Genomic DNA, 22,567 nt, shown 5'->3' on the forward strand with positions numbered 1-22,567 from the left:
TTTATTTTTCAGCAAAGGATTTCATGCAAAAGATTAGTCAATTTTAAGGTATAGAGATCATTTATATAAGTTTTGGTTTGCAAAATCACTAATGCCTGGTTGAAATTTCAATTGTGGTTATGTTTTGTCTATCAAAATGGTGGACAAATGAGGGAAAATGTGTCTCATGCAACCCTATTTACAATTGTGGAAGCAGTCAAAATCGCAATATTTCAGCCACAATTATGGTTAATAACCACAATTTAAAACATGGGCTAACATCTATTTTTGAAGTCTTTGACTAGATACCTCTACTCTCAGGTTGGAAGTGGTGGTTATGTAAAACTCCCCCAAAGTATCTCTTGACTCGTTGGAGAATGTTTGTTAACCAAAGGCTTATTAAACTCATTGTCCAAGTATCATTTGGTACTTGCCAGCATCACCAATCTCCCCAAATTTCCCATACATATCAATCAAACTAGTTCCAGCAAACACATCCCCATCATCGCCACACCACATCGCAGACCCATGAACCATTTCCCTATCCCAAACCTTACCCATACGCAACACGCTTTAATCACCGAACGGTAAGTGCACCTATCAGGAACAGACCCATGTTCCTTCATGCGAATGATTAAGGAACCCAGTTCCTGGTGAACCCGTAGACAGTGTTATTCCAATTTGACCAACATGAAATAAATTCAATTTTTATCTTAGTACTGGATGAAATAGCATGACCCAGCAAGATTCAAAGCCAATACTTGTCTGCATGGAAATGTCAAAATCAAACCAACTGGATCCTCTCATTGAAGCACCCCAATGTGGGAAACAGTGAATTCTTGTTTATGTTTTTGTGTGACATATATATGTGTAACCACTTAGAGCCTGATAGGACCACAAAAGATGACAAAACTCTCATATAGAGTGTTAACACAACAATAGAGAAGGGTAAAACAATATTCTCAATCAATCACCTTCAAGCTTCAGCATATATTACAGGGGAAAAAGAAATAAAAAACTTGCCGGGTTATACTAATAAAGATGTTACTGAACTCTACAAACACCACCATACCTGAGCATGGTCAAATGAAAATTTAAGCAGCTGAGTACTGCAACTATAGCAGCGATGTGCTATCAAGAAAATATAACTTAGAAAGGAATAGGCTTTTCTACCTAGCTGGCTAGGGTGTCTTAATTTGCTTCCTGCATTTTTACCAGCCATCGTGACAGCTTTGGCGATCGGCTTGGTATGCAAAGCAGAGTGCGTCAAAAGATATGAGCACTTCTCGTCTTTTGGACTTCCTTACATTCTGCCATCACCCCTGGCTTCCCCTAACCTTGATTTTAGACCAGTGCCTTGCCATGTAGGAGGCCTCTCCTGGAAAGTATTTGTGGGATCTCGTGATGGCCGAGGCTGAGAAAATTGTCTAGTTGGACTGGCATTGGCATAGCCTCGGGATGATCCAAGCCTGGAATCAGCCAAGATCTGATCCCTCAGAGCTTTCACTGACTTATAATCTTCCATTTCATCGCCATATCCTTTTCCCTGAGCCTGCTTCTCCAGTTCATAAAAGCTTTCCCAATTTATTCCATCTCCTGAATTTTGAATCTTCTCACCTTGGACTCCCCATTCCATTCCTTCTGATATACTCCTTTGCAGTGATGTGCTTTTCCTTGAAGCTCTCACAGAGGTAGTAGACCTCCTAGCTTTAACTTCCTCAATCGGATATCTTCTTGTATCAAATCTTTCCACAGGATAGGTACACTTATAGCTTTTTTTGTTGTCCATATTCAACTCTATAGAATGTAAATCACTTTCACCTGAATCTTCTTCACATTCTACTCCATTGTCAACTTCCCCACCGTCGCCGTCTTTATCTTCATTATGATGGTAACTAAATCGGCTTCTGCCCAAATAAGCAGCAATTTCATCATCATTCAAGTGAGTGGAACTGCGTCCTTTTTCTCTAACTTGTTTGCTTCCTAGAAAAGCTTCAAGTTGATTCCTGAGCTTATCAACAGCTGCATTCTTTTCTTCGAGCTGATATTTTGCCTCCGAGAGTTTCTTTTGAGCTCTCTCCTCACGTAACATATCTTTTAACTGCATCATTTCCTTTTCTTTCTCTACTTCTTCATAAACTCTTGTAGACGTTTTCATTTGTTTCTCTATCTCAGACTTATCTTCACCAACATCTCTTGCTAACTCATTACATACTTGTTCAAAAATTTCTCTTGCCCTCTTCTCACTTTCAAGTTCTTTCACCACCTTAAGAAGGGATGCTTTGGTCTCAGCCAGTTCTCTTCCAAGCTTCTTGTTCAAGCTTTCTAAACGTCTCCTGAGTTTTCTCTCTACGTCGAGCTCTCCTGCAACAGATTCAATTGCAGCCTCAACAATTTCTTGCTCCTTGATTTTCCAAGTGGCCTTTTCTTCAGCAAAACACTTCATCAAATAATTTATCTCATTCTGATCAGAGCGCTGTTCCTGGATAAGCTGATTTACCTGGAGGCGAGCCCTCTCCAGCTCAGTATGTAAAGCTGAGATAAGGGACATACTAGAAGATGGACGATCTTCATGACCCCACATGTGGTTTATAATTTTAAGTAGCTCTTTGGATGTAGTCAAAGCATTGCTAACATCTTTCAAACGCGTTTTAACTCCCAGAGTAGATGAAGCAGGAGTCTGTGCATGAGATCTGGTTTCAATCTGCAAGAAAACCAAGGTGAGACTATAAGGAGACATCCACATCACATATTCACTGAAATTTCAATGTCTCCAAAGGACCAAGTTAAACGATGTTGGGAATTATGCATGCAACAGAATGCTAAACTATGCATAATGCAAGTGCATGACAGGGAGGCTTGAGTCAGGAATATGTTCCAGATTATGTAGGAACATCAAAAAACAAAGTAGAGCCCTCCTTTCGTAGTAACAAAAAAATAGTACAAATTAACTTCAATGTGTAGTTTGGTCATTCTGATATGAGTAGAGAACTCACTGGCATGCCATAATCCATTTCAGTATAAATATTCTATTCCGATATCTTGAAGAAATTGTATTAATCTGTCAGGGACTCATATCAAGCTATAGCAGATGTATTAAAAATAGAGATATTGATGAGCGCAACAAGGGACCATGTGCATACAAATTCTTGGGAGTTTGGCACCCACACATGACATGGCATTTCATGGTTGAGGATTCATTTCAACACATAAAAAAGGGGAAAACAATTGAAACCTCTATCCAAACTAAACTTTGAAATATAAATTGGATATTCCTATCCCAAAAGAGAAAACACCCACATGTTACAAGTTGTCAGCATAAATATTGTATTTTCATATCATGAAGCAATTGGATTTAAGTATTTAACCTTTCAACGACTGAATAGAACTATTAGAGGATGTGTATATGTACAAGAATAAGGCATTTGCGAATGTGAAGTATGAAAAGGCATACAGAAAAAAATGTATGCTCTCCGGAACAAGATAAACATTTGTATAAGATACCTCCATGACACTGGCATTGCTAAGAGAATCTAAAGGGCCAACATGGTGCTCTGGGAGCCTTGGCCTTTGAGAAATAGATGGAGTTCTTCTATGGCGACTACCAGTTCCAGATCGATCCATTCTCTACAAAAACAAACCAACACTACATTGTAAGAAATACATAATGATTAATTATCAGCATTAATGCTATTACTGCAAGTTTCAGTTCCACAATTTAAATCTTCAAATTACATGGTTTGAACATGCCATATCTATAAATTTGGAATTTTTCGTAATTCTTGTGGGTGGCAAACAATTGTGATTTTTTGTTTGCAAAACCGCTAATGCCATGTTTTAAAATGCGATTGTGGTTATGTTGTGTCTATCAGAATTGTGGACAAATGAGGGAAAATGTGTCCGGTGCAACCGCATTCACAATTGCGGAGGCAGTCAAAACTGCAATATTCCAGCCGCAACTGTGGTCAACGATTGCAATTTAAAATCATGGGCTAATGTTACGATCTATTTTTCAAGTCTTTCGCTAGGTATATCTACTCTCGGGTCAGAGGTAGTTGTTAAAACTAATTGAATAAGCTTGTTTCATAAATTAATTCTGGTGGCTTTAACCTACTCGGATTTTGTTGGAAGGCTCATTATATTATGTTCATATATGGCTAGGTCCATTTGCACTCCAGTGATTATTGCATACATTGCCATGGGCAATTCTATATGCACCCTTAAAAACCTTACTCAAACAAAATTTTCCTATAGCCTGTCTATTCTTTCATTTTCGGATAAGCTATCCAATTTTTTTGCACATTTGGTTAAGCCATCCGATGGGTGCGAAACTGAAACCACGGTTGTTGATAGAATTGCCCCATTGATAGCCGGTACAAGCCACAGTGTGAGCTATAGAGGAAGATAGATCTGATCAGTCTTTTCACTTTGCAGGTTCACACAAGGATTTCAGAATTCTCTTCGCTATGCTTTCAAGTTTAAACATTTAATCTACCCTATCACATTTGGTATTCTTTGATCATTCATATATATGACACTCCATTAATTTCCTAGAACTCATAAATAAATACAATTTCTAGTTACTTATTAAAAAAAAAGGCAGCCCAGTGAACCAGGCTGTTCGTTAGTGGGGTGTGGGGAAGGTAGATGTACGAGCCTTACGGCCCTTAACCCACAAGCAGAGAGCCTGTATCGAGAATTTGAACCCACAACGTCATAGTCACTAAACAACAACGTTATCGTTGCGTCAAGCTAACCCCTTTGCTAAAATTAGACAGCAAATTAAAGTTGGTTGAACATTTAATTTTATTAAAAAAAGGAAAAGCATAAATTTGAATGAGACCTCAGAAACAGGACTATGTGATGGATCGGACAAATGAGGAGGAAAAGAACCAGAACGAATTGACCTAACTACCCTTTCCTTTCCTCTAACCTCCTTCTTCTTATTCTTCATCATCCCCATACCCTCTTCCCTCATTTCCTTCATACTCGGCGAAGGAATCTCATTCATCTCCCACAGCGTCGCAGCCAGCTTCCTCGCCGATACCGGAGCACCGTGCTGCTGCGGCTGGTGGTGGTGGTGGTGGTGGTGCTGATTCTGCTTGACCTTACTATGAAAAGAACCACCAGTATATGAAGGAGGGTATTTCGGGGATTCCAATGCTCTCATAAGTTTCCACGTAGGCACAGGTGTAGTGGATCCACACTTTTTAGCAGTACCAACCATAATAGCTCTCTTTAATCTGTAGTTGTTGTTGTTAATGAGAGAAGATGTGTCTGAAGCTGAAGAGGAACAACCTCGTTTTCTGATCTTACCAGGTATCATTATCTCACTCATTTGTTTTTGGTTCAAACTAGATTTGATGCGAAGACATAGCGAAAGAGAGAAAGAAAGGGAATAGGGAATGGAGAGTGGACACGTGTTGTGGTGTGAGTGGATGGGTGAGGGAATGTGGGAATCCAAGGACGGTGATTGGGGGAGTGTGTGTGAGAGAGAGAATTGGGTGGAATGGTGTTATAAGGGTTCCCAATTCTACAATCGAATCTCAAACCAAAAAAAGTTATTGTTAAATCTAGAAATCACTTTTTTTGTGATTGTCAAATTTGTTTTTAAGTAACATGGTTTCTTTCGTTTTGTGTTCAAGGGATATTGGAATGTGAGGATGTATTGCTTTTACTTTTACGATTTATCTTTCAAAAAATTAAGGCATAATGGTCATCTATTTATAATTTTACTCCTACCTAGTTACTACAATAGATGGTAAAAAAAAAAACAAATAACTAAAATTATTATAAAGAACCAATCAGATGTTACCAACGTATGTTGATATACATGTTTGATTCCCCTTAAGTAAGGTATTAGGTTCGAGTCTTGTGGATAGAAAAATACTCGCTGGAAGAGTTAGCTTCACATACCTGCGGATGTTCCCAGCTCGGACAGGATTGCCTCCAGTGCGATGATACTCGTGAGAAACAAAAAAAAAATCAGATGTTTATCTATTTTGTGTAATGTATATTGTATTTTCAAGAATTTTACTAGGTTAAAGGTTCGATTCTTGAGAACAACATTTATTTGAATGAACAACCACATATCTTGAAAAGAATTAATTATTTATCCATAAATAATATAAATAACAAAGTAGCAAATACGTTATACACATTGTTGTGAGAAACGAATCGCGCAATCCGACGGCTGACCGAACTTGAAAATGACTCTAGTTTCTAGTCTCAATCGAATGAGTGATTGAATTGCTTTGAACCAGAAATTTTTTGGTCTGATCATATTAAAACTGGTCAAATCGGAATAACTTGGGAAGTGAACAAGATGATTCACTTAAAAATTTTAAAAAATAGAACATTATTCTAATGTTTTGTTTTAATTCAATTCAAAAAAAGATGGAGAGATGTTACTTTAATATTATTATACATAATTATTAGTTATACAAAATTTTATATTTATAGATAAAAATATTAATTATATTTAAAAACACCTGATCCAAGCAATGATTTAACCGTTTAAACGTAATGTGGAATCTTTTCTAGTTTAATATCCAATTATATTTAAAAACATCTTATCCAAGCAGGGATTTAACCGTTTAAACGTAATGTGGAATCTCTTCTAGTTTAATATCCAACTTACATTTCACAACCTTCATTATACATGGAATTATGGGCTTTAACCTATGTCACATAAAATATGAAATTAACCTATGTCACAAGTAGATAATGTGGAATCTCTTCTAGTTTCATATCCAACTTACATTTCACAACCTTCATTATACATGGAATTATGGGCTTTAACCTATGTCACATAAAATATGAAATTAATAAAAATGTAATTAGATTTCACAATGTATCTTTATTTTGAAAGTTGAGACATTAGTTTTGTAGATTCATTTTATTCCTCTTATCTATTTTCTACCTTGAAATACACCCTTTAAGCTTCATATTTTCATCAAGAATTTTGATTTCACACATTAACTCACCAACTATCTCTTTTATTACGATTCCACCAAGTCATTAGCTTTAATATCATTTTTTATCACCAGCTTAAACATTATACAAATCTACAAGTAATAGATTAAGCAAAAAAACATATGAATGAACTTGATAATATATATTTACCCAAAACTTTAAGATGTAAGGTTTATGTATATATCTTATTATATGTGTGCCATTTATTTCATACCTTCTTAATTATATAGAACTTGTTTCACTAACTTTTTTAAATTGATAAATATTTTTCCATTGGCTGAGTTATAAAGTCAAGATAAAATTAAGTTTTCTGGTAAAGTAAATAAAAATAAGTTTAACATCACTCATCCAAAAAAAACTTTAAATTTTCTGAGTCCATGAGAACCTACATAACAAACAATATATACTACCTCGTTCTTTTTTAACTATCAGGTACAGTACAAATTAAAAAATACAATTAATATATCTATATGTATTAAATTTATGTAATATTTAATATTTAGTCGTTTGTATGTCTATATTAATTATAGGTAGATAGTATTAGAGTTCTAAAAATGGTCATTAATGTTGTTTTGATTTTGTAAAGAAATAGATAAATAAAAACAATTTTGATTCATTAAAAATAGGATAAAAAACGGGATAATGTTACCATAAATAACATAAATATTCCATATTTAATGCAATTATTAATATCTCGATTTTATGAGTTGGAGTAAAATAAATCATAAAATGGGAGGATAATCTGTGTCTTAAATGCAAAGATTTAATGTTAAGCTCAAACTTCAATACATTTTTAGAATTTGTTTTTTGTTTTGGAAAGTGGTTTTGAACTTATTTTTAATTTGATAGAATATTTTGAAATAAACTCATATTTATCTTTCTTCTTTTTACATTGATCACCAATCATATTTATCATTTTCTTTTTTGTTTCAATCTTTTTTCTCTAAACTAACTTAAACTCTGAAATGGGGTGTCCAACAAACATTTTCCTTGTAAAATTAATAATCTTTTTCTCACCTTTACCCATCCAAAATTAACTATGAAATAAGTATATTAATCTATAAAATAAATTATCTTACAATAGCTTTCCAATAAACATATCCAATTGTAAAGTCACAACTACATTATAATATAATAAAACAATCGATTATGACACAAATTAATTATTGAAATAATTTATTTCTTTTATCAGTGATCTAAACAACTATTTTATCATATAACCATTTTCAACAAGGAAAAGAGGGAATGTCTCAAAAATTATGTCACAACATCCACTATAAACTTATGATTAATTGAAAAAATATTCTTAAGCTAAAAAATTAATAAATAATTTTTTTTTAACCAATCATAGTTAATAATATATGTGGTGACACAATTTATAAGACAACATAACAGACGTGTATCTGGAAAAGACTAGTCTTCTCTTTTCGTCTGGTGAAGTGGGTCTTGCCTCAGTGTCAGTTATCATTAAAGATGTGCACACCGAATTAGGAGTCATGTTAACAACTAATCACTACGGTATCACTTTATTCTCAATGATTTGATCCATATTCATAGTTCAAGCTTTATTTAAGGAGAAACTGAAGGAAAAAAAGGTTGCTTTGATTTAAAGTGAACAACAACACTTCATTTCCCTTCATCCAATGTGACATGGATTATGTTATCCCTCACTCTTCCATATGTATTTTACCCATAACATGTTTATAACTTACTCACATAAGGAATGAGAAGTCCTAGGAGTTAGAAGATCATGACATAAGTGATTTGGCATATTTGACTTTTTATATATTCACTCATGTAGTACTTCATTATGCGATATATATATATATAAGATCTATTTGTATACATATCATCATCTACATCCTCTTGTACAGTTTGGGAAGGGGTTTTGATTAATAAAAAATAATGACAAAGACTTATATGAAGACATTTATATAAAAATCAGTAATCAACACTTGGCAATCAATTAGGCAAATGTGACGTCCGTTAAACACTTAGTTACAATTATTGAAACTAGATCAAAATATTCAACTTGGAAATCCATTGAACCCAGCGGAGTTGAATAGAAAGAAACAATAATCAATTTTCATCTACGTTAAATACAAATACTTAACACTAGGCTACTTGCAATCATATAATAATGAGCTAAAACTATTTTATTTATTTTATTTTATTTTTCCCAACTAAATAATATACATTACTATATTTATTATACAAATAAATATATACTCCTATGTATTATTAATTCGTATGTGATTTAGTTAATCAACTACTACTAGTTTGGTTGTTACATCAGTATACAAGTACTCAAGTATCCTAACTAATTTCATGAGGGATATGGCAATAACATGGTAAATTAGAGGAATAATTTGTTTGTTATCTCATTTGTACCTATTTGTTTCCTCAAATTGCATTATGATCTATTGAGAGAGACAAACTATGCACCATTCTAATTTTCATTTCTATTGTAGAAAAGATTGTAAAATCTTAAGTTATTTTGATATGTTGAGAGGAACACAGTAGAAGTCATAATAAAGGAACTACATCAAGTGAAGATTAGTTCAATTCATAGAAATTAAGAGATGGCAAGAAAAATTGGAAATCAACTCTTTAATCTTTATCAAATAGACATTTATGATAGTCAATGGATATAACCTATGATAGTCAACATTGTTTGATTCATGTCGTCAATCGCACATAATATAATTAGATTGGTATAGCTACTACAGCAATTATTCAAACCATGCTAATGCTATCATTTGCTGAACAAACATAACATTTACATCAGAAATATGCACATAAATTTGTTAAAGCAAAACTTAGGACTAAAACTGGAAATTTAGCACCCCAAATACACCAAGTATTTTGGAATACTCAATTGTATGCCTGTTCAGGACAATGTATAATTGTACATTAAAACCCTTGGATTCAAGGGGAGTATCACCAATTTCTGTAAAGCTGTACCTGAGTTTAATTGACTGGTGGATCTGCAAGAGAATATATAAAACATTGCCTCTGACATGAAGGTTCAACTTCATTTTTTCGATACATCGGCATCTTCTTGAGTTTTCAAGTCTTCCTTCTTCTCCATTACTTGCTGAACACCCTCCTGGTAACCTGTTATAAAACTTTTAAGAGCATCCCTGTATGCAGAAGCTCTGGTCATGTACACACGCTGCAAAGCAGGTCTAAGAGTCTCCATTCCCCCTCGGGCAGCTACAGCTGTGTATTTTCAGTAAAGATACATATTCTCAGTCAAAATCACCATCACAGACTCATTACTCAAAGCAGTGGTAGGAAAAAGTAAAACAAAAAGGAGATGGGAGGGTTGCTTTAAATCACACAAATCATAGCATAAAAATCAGAAAATTTTGGAGTTTCAAGAATAGCAAGAGCAGAGAGTTCTACCAGATGTTGAGTAAGCAAGGGATGTCACGCTAGTTTGCATAAAATTCTATGACTAATTGTTTGTGTCCGTCGAAGTTTTAAATCCATTTCAGAACACTTATGACATGATGTTCAGAAGCATCTTGCTTTCTATCGAAGATATATATATATATATATGTATGTATATATATATGGTCTCTTTTATTATTTACAGCCCCAAAGCTCAAAGATTTTTTGCGTTGTGGTGTAAGTGATTAGTAAAGGTTTATCAGATTATATTTAGTTTGACTAAATAGTTCACACAAGAGTACACCGGATAGACAGTCACAGAGTATGTAATCATAACTACGCTTCAACAAATATACCAGTAATGAGCATCATTATATTTTTATTCTGAATAGTTAATTTATATTTTGACAAGCTAGTAATTCCAAACAGCATAATGATAATAATCCCAAACTAGAGATAGGTTGTACCAAGATCCTCCAGTGTTGAGGGTTCTTTTTGTTCAATTGTTTTCTTTTCACCATTGCTTTCTTCAGTCACTTCATCCTTCTTATAATCATCTGGATGAAGATCAGGACCAATGTCACGAACCCAGCTTGCAGCATAAAGCCTAGCAGCTCTCTTCAAGACCTGGAGAGGAGAGTGAACGTTTTAGTACAAATACAATGCAAAAGACTAACAACTAAGTGAGTATCATTTGTTCTATTAACTAAGGGTCTAAGACTTAATTTTCAAAATTGCATCTTTATCCACTAACATGACAAACTAAACTACAAAATCTTGGTCAACCTCAATTAGTTAGTCGAGAAAAGTAACTAATGCCGGCTTCAAGAGTGCTCATTCTTCCCCAGTGTCTACTAACAGACATGATCTATTGAAGGTGGGGTGAACAAAACTGTAATTATTTGAGATAAAGCAGAAACATTAACATTGACAACAACTAAAAATGGTGGCTCAGTGCATGAATCTCCCACTAGGCAGAGAGGCTGTTTACAAGATTTGAACTTGTGGCCTCTTAGTCACTAAGCAACAGCTTTATTGCTGCAGTGAAGCTCACCCCTTAACATGGAAAACAAGTAACGATTGAAAACCCAGAATCAAAAACATCATTATGAGTGAGCTATCACTAACAATGAAATTGAGAAACATAATTGAAGATGAGATTTACCCAGGCACGCTCCTCCCAGGACAATTTGCGGCGCTTTTTGATATTAGGAGGATCAGGCAAAGAGGAGGGAAAAGCAATTTCTTTGAGATCATAGCGTACATAATTGTAAATTTTCCTGCACACAACTCTCACTTTCATTTCTCAATTCCAAGGTTGTGATCAAATAGGGTTGGGTTGGCAGCAGCTCCAACTCCTGCATATCACACCACAATCACATCATCTAGCATCGCCAACATGTCATAGAATTGTTGAATTAACCCGAAGCTAATTAATCTCAAATGCAATTAGTCTGTGTATGCCATTTGTTATATAAATAATATTGCTGAAATCATTTTTTATATAAAGGAAAACAATTCATCAAACAGAATTTTTTTTGGTTTAATTTCCCAATCTTCTTTTGTGGATTATATTCAACCGTGCACTTTTTGTTAACCTTCCATGTATTTGGTCGTAATTTAGTCAAGAAAATAAATACATACTGGTGCTATTCACTCCTGAGAAACTGAGAAAAAAAACTGTTAACTATAAACAATGGCCTAGAGGAGTAGCTTCTAAAACATACTCAAGTTTAAAATAAATTGTGAATAAAACTTAGCAAAGCAAGAATCGAAAAACATGGCAAGTGCATGAGGCACCTACTTTATGAGGTCTGAGGAGGGTAAATATAGATAGCCTTATCCTCATAAGTGGAGGGGTTGTTTCTAGGATTTAAACTTGTGACCTTCATCCTAAAGGTCATATAGCAATCTTACTATTATGCTGAGGCTCACCCTCCAAACCAAGAATTTTATAAAAAAAGAGCAGCTCACTGCACGAGATCCCATATAGTGGGATCTGGGAGAACAGATATACACAATATTACCCTTCACAAGGGAAGAGACTGTTTCCAGAAAAGTAAGAATTCGATAATAAAGAATATATATATCTTTAACCAGAAAACAATCGGAAAAAGTACTTCCTAAGCAGTAGGCTCAGCAAAAAACAATACCCATATCATCCTATCATCAACTACCGATAGACCTCAACAACAGAACAGGATCTATTGAATTGAATGGAAATCATTACAAGTAAAGGAATGCAATGAAATATAGCCTTTACATGGGTGAGTTGCGAATTGAAATCATATCTATTTTTTATTGGTTTCGCTTTCCCTCTACGGACCGAGCCACCCTACATCTAATTCACTCTCCTATTCAAGATGTCTTCTCCACACATGCTCAATTCATCTAAGGCGAGAGTCTACCACATTTTTCTACGATAAATGCTACTATAAGAGTCTAACTTTCACTCTAATGTATTCATTCATAATATTATCTTGTCTAGTATGTTCAGTCATATAATACGTCCCGAAAAAAATTCAAAAAAAATCCAAAAAATGAGGTTTCCTTGACTAATTTACGATCCTTCCATGCAATTAAATCCAAAAAAAATTAATAATATAAAAATAAACATAAACATATAAATTACTACATCCTGCTACTCTTCCCAATTAATGTTGAGAAATAATGAGTTTGAAAACACACAATGCAGCAAACACAAATGCATAAACCCTAACTTTGAAAAAAGACGTAAACGAGGGTGAATGAGTGAGAGGCAATAAAATTCATGAAAAGAAGAAGAGCTTCTCTGTTAAGAAAACATATTATTCTGCCTTAAATAGTGTGTAGCTGAAACAGTATTTCAGCGGAAATTGGTGTTGTTGCGCGGTGAAAGCCTTGCCGCGTGCGATGGTGGCGATGGTGGATGTTGCTGCGCCGGAATGGGTTGTAGTGATTCGAGTCTCCCAGAAATGAAGGGAGTGCGCGTGCATAAGGTTTTAGTTTCGAAACGACGTCGTGCATCTCCGATTAATGTACGTAACAGAGAAACTTAAGTATCTCATATCCTTAGGAATAAGTTGTGATGCATTGCTTCTAAGAACATAGCATCAAAGCCGTCTTAGCTCAGTGGTAGAGCGCGTGGCTTTTAACCACGTGGTCGTGGGTTCGATCCCCACAGACGGCGAAATTATTTTGTTGTTGAAAATACAGTTTCTATTGTTATACTTGGTTGGGTTCATTCTTTTGGGCCTTGGGCCAATCTTCTACTTCATATACAAAAATATTTGATAAATAAATATTTTATTCATTATCATTGCATTTTTAAATATATATCTAAATTATCTGCGGTTTGAAAATACTTTTGGGTATATATTAAGAAAGTATACACACATGTTTAAAAAAAGTGTCCTTGCCAAAATTACTTCAAAAGGTCAATCCATAAGTTCACATTCATAAAACTAATTTAATAAACCTTTGAACCAAACAACCTCTACAAATTGCAAAGCTCCATAACCATAAGTGCCTGCTTTCAAAACTTTGGATTTTGAAATATATACATGGTAAATAATTTGAGTTAAATTGGTATACACTATCAATAAAAAAAATATACAAGCAACCAATAACATTTTGATGAAAAACAATATTTTTGTTATTTATAAAATAATTATTAAAACTGAAACACGTCTCTTAATGTTAATGGATGTTCGGGCAAAACTTTTTATTATAACAATGCATAATCGTTTAATCATATTTTCTTTCGAAAATAGTCTCATAAAAGGAATAAAAGAGCAAGTAATTCTTCAAACTGAAATTTTATTAAAGAAAATTATTTCAATAGATTGCATCAAATATTAACTACTTTAGCTAAAAGCCTAAAACATAGGGTGTCAAAAGACCTTAAGTTCCAAATCCATACACCTCTGCTAACAGCCATAAAATCCACCACATGCTAATATTCTCTCGTGCTATCACATTGTTCTTCTGAGCAATGCTTCTAATAGTTGTATGCATCTATGATCCTAAATACTCGGTTATATATATATGCTATAGCATGAACTGATTAAAGTACAACATGAGCTGATGAAAGAACTCTTGCTGTTTTTTTAGCAAAATACTTGAAGATCAAACTTTATATCACAGATGTGACAGAAATCAACTGTCTGGTGTTGGTGCGGGTGTTGGTTCAGGAGCTGGTTCAGGAGGTCCTCTAGCAATTGGCATTCCACCACCACCCGTCTTGGTCGAAAGTTTAGCATAATCAACAAAGATTACACGTCCATTTAGTGCCTGCAGAATGCAGATACTTCTATGTTATGAACCAAAATCACAGAACACTAAATAGAAGAGTAGAACGGTGAATAAAAAGTAGGAGAGATGTATTATTGAATTGGAAAAAGGAGATTTACAGAGGCATAGAACCTACTGCCACAGAGCACAATGCTCCTACAGAGAGCGAACAGCTCTCCATTCTTAACAAACTTTGCTAAATGCCAAAATATGATCCCCTCCTCTCACTCACACACCACATAACCGAATTCCACTACCTTTGGAATACAACCCTACCCTCTTGACCTCTTCTCTCTCTGGCAAGCCACCGTTCCCTTTTGTCCCGTTTTTTCTTCTTTCTCCCATACACACTCTCCCGACCTTAGGTCCAGCTGATGTATGATAGGCCAGCTGCACTTTCGGCCCACTGAAGTCTTGGGTCCTAACTTTCTGTTAGTTCTCCCTTCACATTAAACTATCAGATTCTCCTAGAAAATGCATTAAAGAACAAGACAGGATGGGAAATTTTTGCATGATCCCGGACACGCACACATCTAAACCGTTTGTTTTGAATAAATTTATATAACTTTAACTCATTAATGCATGATCAACAGTTTGGATGTATGCAATAATTTCTCATAGTGGCAAGCTTGATGAATTACCTTTCCATTCATCTCTGTTATGGCATTCTCAGCCTCATCCTGTGAAGCAAAGGTGACAAATCCAAACCCTTTAGATTTTTCTGACATCCTATCGGTTATAATTTTAGCTGGAAAAGTAAATTGTCAAATTCCAGAAAAAAATAGAATTGATAAAATCATGAGATAATATTGAGAGAGTAGCTTAATGTTTAGTGCATTTATGATTTTGAAGGAGCAGATACCTTCAACAACTTGTCCATAATTAGAGAATGCATCTGACAATACTTTCTCTGTTGTAAAGTAGGACAATCCTGCAAAACAGTATAAAAATGAGGAACACAACTCCAACAACAAATACCCTTTTTCAAAGGTCAACACTCTTAACCATGAAATCGTGCATTCAAATTAGTTACAAGGTAAAACAATGACTAAGAGCAAAATTTTTACAAAAGCATAAAAAACTGATATTGATCAAGTATGCGTTCTTTCATTGAGAGGCATACACTATGATAAGATAACAGAATCCATAGAGCAACAAAAGGAAGTATAAAATTACAGCACACAAAACCTAGGGTCATGCTCAGTTCAAAAGAATTTTACTCTTGTTCTTTCAACTTCATGTTAACATCTTGTTTTCCTCAAAGAGAGTTGAAAATCATATTCAATTATCATAAACATGCAACTTTAAAATGAGGAATGAATGAGAATGCTGCAGACAAACCCTATAAGGTGCTATGAAAGAGCACGCTTCACAATCATAACCGGAGATAAAAATCAGTTATCAAAATTTAATTTTCCGAGAGATAACAAATGAAAAACTCCAACACTAAACTGTCATTAATTTAGCATATGTGTTATCCGGTCTGTGAGTGTCGGCACAACACTAAGGTTGCTTAGAGTTTATGAGTTTAAACACGGAAACAACCACTTCGCCCTATTATCTGGTGAAACTTGTTAGGACTTAAGCACGTGAGGAGAGTCCAGCCCAAAAGACTAGTCTATTAGCTGGGAGAGCCTCATGGCTTAATACCACTTTGAGTTTACTATTCTACGCAATGTGAGACTCCTAACATTGCCGTCCCCTTTAAGGACCGATGTCCACGGCGGCTTTCATTCTATCGGCACTGACCCGATGGTAATATACTTTAATCCAGCCTACAAGTAGTTCTTTCCGTGACACAAACCACTATATCACTACTGACCATCAATGTTTCTTTTACCTCAGACTCCTAATTCCAGAATTCAACAATTATAGACCTGTCCCTTAGTGTTTAACCTATCACAGCGCTATAAAATAAAATCTTAAGGCCTTAGTTAAATAGCTTATGAAAATAACATTTCCACATTGAAGAAGGATTTAGATTTAAATGCTACAGACACGAAATTGTATAGAATCAACATTGCTGAGTGAATAATCGAGGAGAGAGAGAGAGAAAGAAAGGTTACCTCCGACGAAAAGTCTGAAAGCAATTCCTCTGCGGAAAGAGAGAAGAAAAGGGGAAGGAGGAAACAAAGAACGATTAGAGAATATAAGTTTTCTGAAAGCCGCCATGGAAAACAAAATAAGAAAATAGTGTCTTCATCAACATTAACATAGTCATAGAACTATAAACGGGCTCAATAGTTCTGCATGGATCGGGTCGGGTCAAAAAAACCATTCATGTTATTTAGGACTAAAATTACTTACTTAACTTTGGTAGTAGGCAAAAAATTTAATTATTTAGGTATTTTATGTATTGTGAAATGACCGTTAGAACTTAGAACCCAACGAATTAGGACCTATTCGAGCATATCAACGTAGTTAATATCTCTTTAGGCATATATGATGATTTTATTTCATGTGTTAAGATGGTTCACCCTTCTGTCATCATAATATTTTTTGTATAGAGAGACTAATATTGTGATTGATTTTATGGCGAAGTAAGGCTCTCACTCACTGATTGAGTAGAAGTTCTGGGAGCCCCCAGCTGATTGTCAACTTTTATTGTTTCTTGATCTCAATTTGTGTGCTCGGTTTTGTTTCTTAAATTCCAATGTACCAAAAAAATATGATATGATGATAATTGTAATATCTATGATTGATTGTACAAAGATTTATATACATAATCAATATATTATCCATATTTTATGTGTATTACTTTTTTTTGAAAAATCAATGATTACAGAAAATGAATGGTGGATGATATGACAATGCAAAAACTATTTCCTATATATTTTTCTCTCTCTATGATCATACCTCAAATGATTTCTCTAGTCAATAAAGAGTGAAGATATGTTTAAGAAGAATAAGAAAAAGAGGTGTATTATAAAATTAAATCATAATTGATGGTTATTCTTCGTGAATTTTAAAAGTTTTTTTAATGCAACACTTGAACCCTTAAAGGTTCATGGTTTAGCCTGTTAAAAGTTTGCCTAACCCATTTAAAGAGGATTAGATATAGATTTGTTTACCTTATTGGGCTATACTTAGGGTCAAATAAAAAAATGAATTAGCCTCAGTGTTATTATTCTCGGACCGATCAATGACTCGATCATGATATTGAGTCAATGAGTCACTGGTTCAACCAGTGGGTCAATGGTTGGACCGGTTAACTTGATTCACATTAAAACTTCTAAAAAATCATAATACTACGTAACAATATTTAATAATCGTATACTCAAAATTTAAAAACATTGTCATGTCTAATTAAACAAAAAAAGAAGATTTTATTACTATAAAATGACACAAGTAAGTTAATAACATTATCAAACAACATATGAACTATGTTTTAACTACAACAAAAACCTACATTAAGTTTAAAATTTAATTAATGACTCCCGAATATCTAACTGTTTTATTAATTTTTTATAACGTATTCCATTTTTCTTTGACAAATAAGACAGTAATCGTTGCCGTTTTCCCATAATTTTACGTAAGCCTCTTTGAGATAAATAATCCTTTCGGTGCAATTCCAAATGTGAAGTAAGTCTTCGTATCTTATCGGTGAAATTGACTACTTTTTCGATTTTTGGGAAATATCATGGTCATCCAATAAGAAGGGTTTCCATTTTTTCAAATGAACGATTTGAAGACCTATTGATTCTAACAACTGATTACAGAGTGGATCATTCGGACCTTTCAATTCATAGATGTGGATCTCGGACCTATGAATGGGGATACTCCTGAAACTCACAAAGAAAAAAGGAAGTGACTTAGACAAAAAGAGAAGAAACTTGGCCAAAAATAGACGTAACTTGGACAAAAAGAAACAAAGTGACTTAGACAAATCTTTTTTGTCGATAACCTCAGACCAATCAATCGAATATTGATTAATACGTAATCGATTGAACACTACTTGAAAACGGCTATTACGTAATCGATCGAACACTACTTGAAAACGGCTATTCTGCTCATAAATGAAATGTTCCAAATGTTCCTGGAAATTCTTCCCATTGGACCATTTGTATCTATATGCATTAGGATCCCGATTCATGGATCTCTCAGTTCGAGAAATCAAAATAAGAGGATCGAACCATTTCTTCTGACTCTTTTTCAAATTTGATAAATGTAATTATAAGAACTTAATTTTTTGCCATGGATAGAACTGTAACTCTGTAAAAAAGAATCGGGTCCTTTTCTTATACAGAATCCATATGTGGATACCATAGAATTTTGTTCTATGGATACATTCAGTTCGTTTGATTCGTGCTTGAGCCGTATGATGAAAAATTATCATGTTCGGTTCTTTCGGAGGATGGATCTATAAGACTTCACCAATCCCAATAACAAAAAAACCTGACTTGAGCGATCATGTATTAAGAGCTAAATTGGCTAAAGGAATGGGTCATAATTATTATGGAGAACCCGCATGGCCCAACGATCTTTTATATATTTTTCCAGTAGTCATTCTAGGTACTATTGCTTGTAACGTAGATTTAGCCGTTCTAGAACCATCAATGATTGGGGAACCCGCGGATCCATTTGCAACTCCTTTGGAAATATTGCCTAAATGGTATTTCTTTCCCTTATTTCAAATACTTCGTATAGTGCCAAATAAGTTATTGGGCATTCTTTTAATGGTTTTGGTACCTGCGAGATTATTAACAGTACCCTTTTTGGAGAATGTTAATAAATTTCAAAACCCGTTTCGCCGTCCAGTAGCCACAACCGTCTTTTTGATTGGTACCGCAGTGGCCTTGTGGTTGGGTATTGGAGCAACATTACCTATTGAGAAATCCCTAACTTTAGGTCTTTTTTAAATTGATTCAATTATGAAATAAAAAAAAAAATATCATGCCATGTGATTGTAATGTAGATTGTGTATCTAGGGAGAATTGTCTCAAAGTGAATTCTCCCTAGATACATCCGGTCCTGAACTATTCTGAGTATATGGATTTGTGCTAAAGATTTAAACCCATTTTTTCATCTTTATTTTTATCAAAATAAAGATGAAAAAATACAACGGATTAAAAATTTATGTAAAATGTTTTTCGATTTCTAAAATATCCAATATATCTTTTACATCTTCTATGCGAAAATGTTCAATTTTCAAAAGGTCTTCTTGACTGTTATTCAAAAGGTCAAATAATGTATGTATATTGGACCTTTTGAGACAATTATAGATCCTGGGTGACAATTCTAATTGGTCAATAAAAATGGATTTCAATGCTATTTCTTTTTTATTTTTCCTTAGTTTATCAAATAGATCATCAAAAGTAAAAGGGGGTAAATTAACTTTGTGTTGATTGTTTTCGAAATTTAAGTTTTCTTCGTCCGCATGCAAAAAAGGAATAAATAAATCAATCAAATTCCGGGAGGCTTCAAAAAGCGCTTCTTTAGGAGTTAAACTTCCATTTGTCCATATTTCGAGAAAAAGTATTTCTTGTTTTTCATTACCATTCACGTAAGAATGAATACTATGATTTGCATTTCGAACAGACATGAATACAGCATCTATAGGATAACTTCTGTCTTGAAATTTAGTTAGTGTTTTTATACGATATCCACGATTTCTAATCCAATACAAAATTAATGGGTTATGTTATATTAGCTATATGTTGTGTATTATCAACGATTTCCACAGAAGGTGGTAAAAGGATGTCTTGAGCAGTTACATATCCAGGACCTTTGACAAAAATAGACGCGTCCCGAGTTCCATACATATTACTTCTCAATACAATTTCTTTCAAATTCATTAAAATTTCATGGACTGATTCTTGAATACCTACTAGCGTCGAATATTCATGTGGTATTTTCTCAGATTTTGCACGTGTGATACATGTTCCCTCGATTTCTCCGAGTAAAACTCTTCGCATTGCAATGCCTATTGTATCGGCTTGACCTTTCATAAGTGGAGACAGAATAAAGCGCCCATAATAAAGACGCTTACTGTCTACTCTTGATTCAACACACTTCCAACGGAGTGTTCGAGTAGATACTCTTACTTTCTCTCGAACCATAGTAATATATTATATATATTATTAAATCCTTTAATGGTTTATTTCTCTTGAAATCGCTTCCATGTTTATTTTTCGTTTTACACACGTCGTTTTTTCGGAGACCTACATCCATTATGTGGCATAGGGGTTACATCCCGTATAAATTTTAATAGTATACCACTTCTACGAATAGCTCTTAATGCCGCATCTCTTCCGAGACCCGGACCTTTTATCATGACTTCCGCCCGTTGCATGCCTTGATCCGCTACTGTTAGAATAGCATTTGCTGCTGCGGTTTGAGCGGCAAATGGTGTGCCTCTTCGTGTACCCTTGAATCCACAAGTACCGGCGGAGGACCAAGAAATTACCCGCCCCCGTACATCAGTAACAGTCACAATGGTATTGTTGAAACTAGCTTGAACATGAATAACTCCCTTTGGTATTTTACGAGCATGCTTACGCGAACCAATACGTCCATTTTTACGCGAACCCATTTTGGGTGTAGGTTTTGCCATACTTTATTAAATTTTTTATTTAGCAATTGAAGTCCAAGATCTATGGATATATCCATTTTATATCAAAACAAGATTCGTTACTATTTTATAACTTTTCTATATTAATTGTACTCTTTTTATTAATTCTATATTAATAGAATTTTAAATATCAATTATTTTTTTTATTTCTTTTTAATAGTTAGAATATATATAATAATTTAATATATATATTTATAAAACTTATATATATTATCTATATTATTTAATAAAAATTGATTTTATTTGTGCATTCAGTCTCAGTCCTTTACTTTAGAATTGAAAGCCCTCCTTTGTGGAAATTTTATCCTTGTCTTTGTTTATGTCTTGGATTGGAACAAATTACTATAATTCGACCCCGCCTACGGATCAATCTACATTTTTCACAAATTTTACGAGCAGAGGCCCTTATTTTCATATTTGTCATTCCTTAAATGAATCCCTAATCTCTTTATTGGAAGAAAATAAGTTTTCTTTTAATTTTTAACTTATAAGCGTAAGCGTACCCCCCAAAAAAATATTTAAGTTGAAAAAAAAAAAGTCTAATTAAATGATTTAGACTGCCATTTTAACTTTCGGGATCATATACATATAAAATATGAGTACGTCGAGTCGAATCCTTTCGGAAACATAGACTAGAATCAAACAAAATAAGATTCTATAATATAAAGGGGAATCTGGAACATACCCTTGGGAAGTTATTCCATAATTAAAACTTCATGAATCCATTTTCTTTTGTATTCTTATTCGAGTTAAACTTCCGTCACGCATTCACTATTGTATGAAGAGTACTATTTGAAACCTATGTTTTTTCTCTTTTTTGACAAAAATGGATAGAAGTTTATCATCTCATATAATTCGGATATCAGAAAAATTACCATATATAACATAAAACTTCTCCGCCTATTCTTTCTAATCGAGCCTCTCGATCTGTTATTATACCTCTAGAAGTAGAAAGAATTACAATTCCCATTCCTCCTAAAATTCTAGGAATTCGTTGATAATTAGAATAGATTCGTAGACCGGGTGTACTGATCCGTTTTAAAATTAAAACAGGTTTATACGATCCTTTCCTATATCGTAGAGTTAAAACTAAAAAATATTTGTCGTTTTCCCGATGTTTTCTCACATTTTGAATAAAACCCTCTCGTAACAGTATTTTAACAATGTTTTCGTTAATGTTAGTAAATGGTATTTGAACCGTTCCTTTTCTATTCATGTCAGCATTTCGTATAGAGGTGAGGCCCAAGAAATTACCCGCCCCCGTACATCATCTTCTAAAAATCTCAAAAGGTGCTGAGTTGGAATCCTATAGAACTAAGGATTCTTGTGGTTCCAGAGGATCCAGCTACAGGAGAACCGGGAACGGAGAGCTCC

The 22,567-nt window shown here is 34.1% G+C and overlaps 3 protein-coding genes, 1 long non-coding RNA gene and 1 other non-coding gene across 8 annotated transcripts; 2 read left to right on the forward strand and 3 right to left on the reverse strand.

The window, feature by feature from the left end:
- On the reverse strand, positions 1,194–5,478 carry LOC109334120 (uncharacterized protein At5g41620). The gene is made up of 3 exons (XM_019569689.1): positions 4,823–5,478; positions 3,484–3,606; positions 1,194–2,683 (listed from the first exon to the last, which is right to left on the reverse strand). Exons 1-3 carry the CDS (start codon positions 5,315–5,317, stop codon positions 1,283–1,285), a joined length of 2,019 nt encoding a protein of 672 aa, XP_019425234.1. The 5' UTR covers positions 5,318–5,478; the 3' UTR covers positions 1,194–1,282.
- LOC109334124 lies at positions 9,687–13,363 on the reverse strand. Of its 4 annotated transcripts, none has more exons than XM_019569694.1 (4): positions 13,202–13,363; positions 11,516–11,717; positions 10,818–10,977; positions 9,687–10,176 (listed from the first exon to the last, which is right to left on the reverse strand). In XM_019569694.1, the coding sequence occupies exons 2-4, from the start codon at positions 11,651–11,653 to the stop codon at positions 9,989–9,991; spliced, it is 486 nt and encodes a 161-aa protein (XP_019425239.1). In that variant the 5' UTR covers positions 11,654–11,717; positions 13,202–13,363; the 3' UTR covers positions 9,687–9,988. The 4 variants fall into 4 exon arrangements, with proteins under 4 accessions (XP_019425239.1, XP_019425240.1, XP_019425243.1 ...); XM_019569695.1 differs by having other exon boundaries at positions 11,516–11,708; positions 13,167–13,363; XM_019569698.1 differs by lacking the exon at positions 13,202–13,363 and adding an exon at positions 13,071–13,092 and having other exon boundaries at positions 11,516–11,708.
- LOC109334126 lies at positions 12,524–13,298 on the forward strand. Its single transcript, XR_002106066.1, has 2 exons — positions 12,524–13,093; positions 13,135–13,298. It is a non-coding gene; the product is annotated as an uncharacterized LOC109334126 (long non-coding RNA).
- TRNAK-UUU lies at positions 13,448–13,519 on the forward strand. Its single transcript has one exon. It is a non-coding gene; the product is annotated as a tRNA-Lys (tRNA).
- Positions 14,442–16,877, reverse strand: LOC109334125 (glycine-rich RNA-binding protein 2-like). The gene is made up of 4 exons (XM_019569699.1): positions 16,689–16,877; positions 15,485–15,553; positions 15,264–15,370; positions 14,442–14,622 (listed from the first exon to the last, which is right to left on the reverse strand). Exons 1-4 carry the CDS (start codon positions 16,792–16,794, stop codon positions 14,488–14,490), a joined length of 417 nt encoding a protein of 138 aa, XP_019425244.1. The 5' UTR covers positions 16,795–16,877; the 3' UTR covers positions 14,442–14,487.

Source organism: Lupinus angustifolius, chromosome LG19, assembly GCF_001865875.1.
Source record: "Lupinus angustifolius cultivar Tanjil chromosome LG19, LupAngTanjil_v1.0, whole genome shotgun sequence".
Taxonomy (NCBI): Eukaryota; Viridiplantae; Streptophyta; class Magnoliopsida; order Fabales; family Fabaceae; genus Lupinus; species Lupinus angustifolius.

Excerpts from the sequence above, each read along its gene's own strand:
- LOC109334120 (XM_019569689.1), bottom strand. The coding sequence starts at position 5,317 with ATGAGTGAGATAATGATACCTGGTAAGATCAGAAAACGAGGTTGTTCC. Across the intron at positions 3,607-4,822 it reads CACATAGTCCTGTTTCTGAG|AGAATGGATCGATCTGGAAC; the intron begins GTCTCATTCAAA and ends TTGTTTTTGTAG. Across the intron at positions 2,684-3,483 it reads GCAATGCCAGTGTCATGGAG|ATTGAAACCAGATCTCATGC; the intron begins GTATCTTATACA and ends GTTTTCTTGCAG.
- LOC109334124 (XM_019569694.1), bottom strand. The coding sequence starts at position 11,653 with ATGAAAGTGAGAGTTGTGTGCAGGAAAATTTACAATTATGTACGCTAT. Across the intron at positions 10,978-11,515 it reads CCTGGGAGGAGCGTGCCTGG|GTCTTGAAGAGAGCTGCTAG; the intron begins GTAAATCTCATC and ends TCTCCTCTCCAG. Across the intron at positions 10,177-10,817 it reads CTCAACACTGGAGGATCTTG|CTGTAGCTGCCCGAGGGGGA; the intron begins GTACAACCTATC and ends GAAAATACACAG.
- LOC109334125 (XM_019569699.1), bottom strand. The coding sequence starts at position 16,794 with ATGGCGGCTTTCAGAAAACTTATATTCTCTAATCGTTCTTTGTTTCCT. Across the intron at positions 15,371-15,484 it reads TTATGGACAAGTTGTTGAAG|CTAAAATTATAACCGATAGG; the intron begins GTATCTGCTCCT and ends TTACTTTTCCAG. Across the intron at positions 14,623-15,263 it reads TAACAGAGATGAATGGAAAG|GCACTAAATGGACGTGTAAT; the intron begins GTAATTCATCAA and ends TGCATTCTGCAG.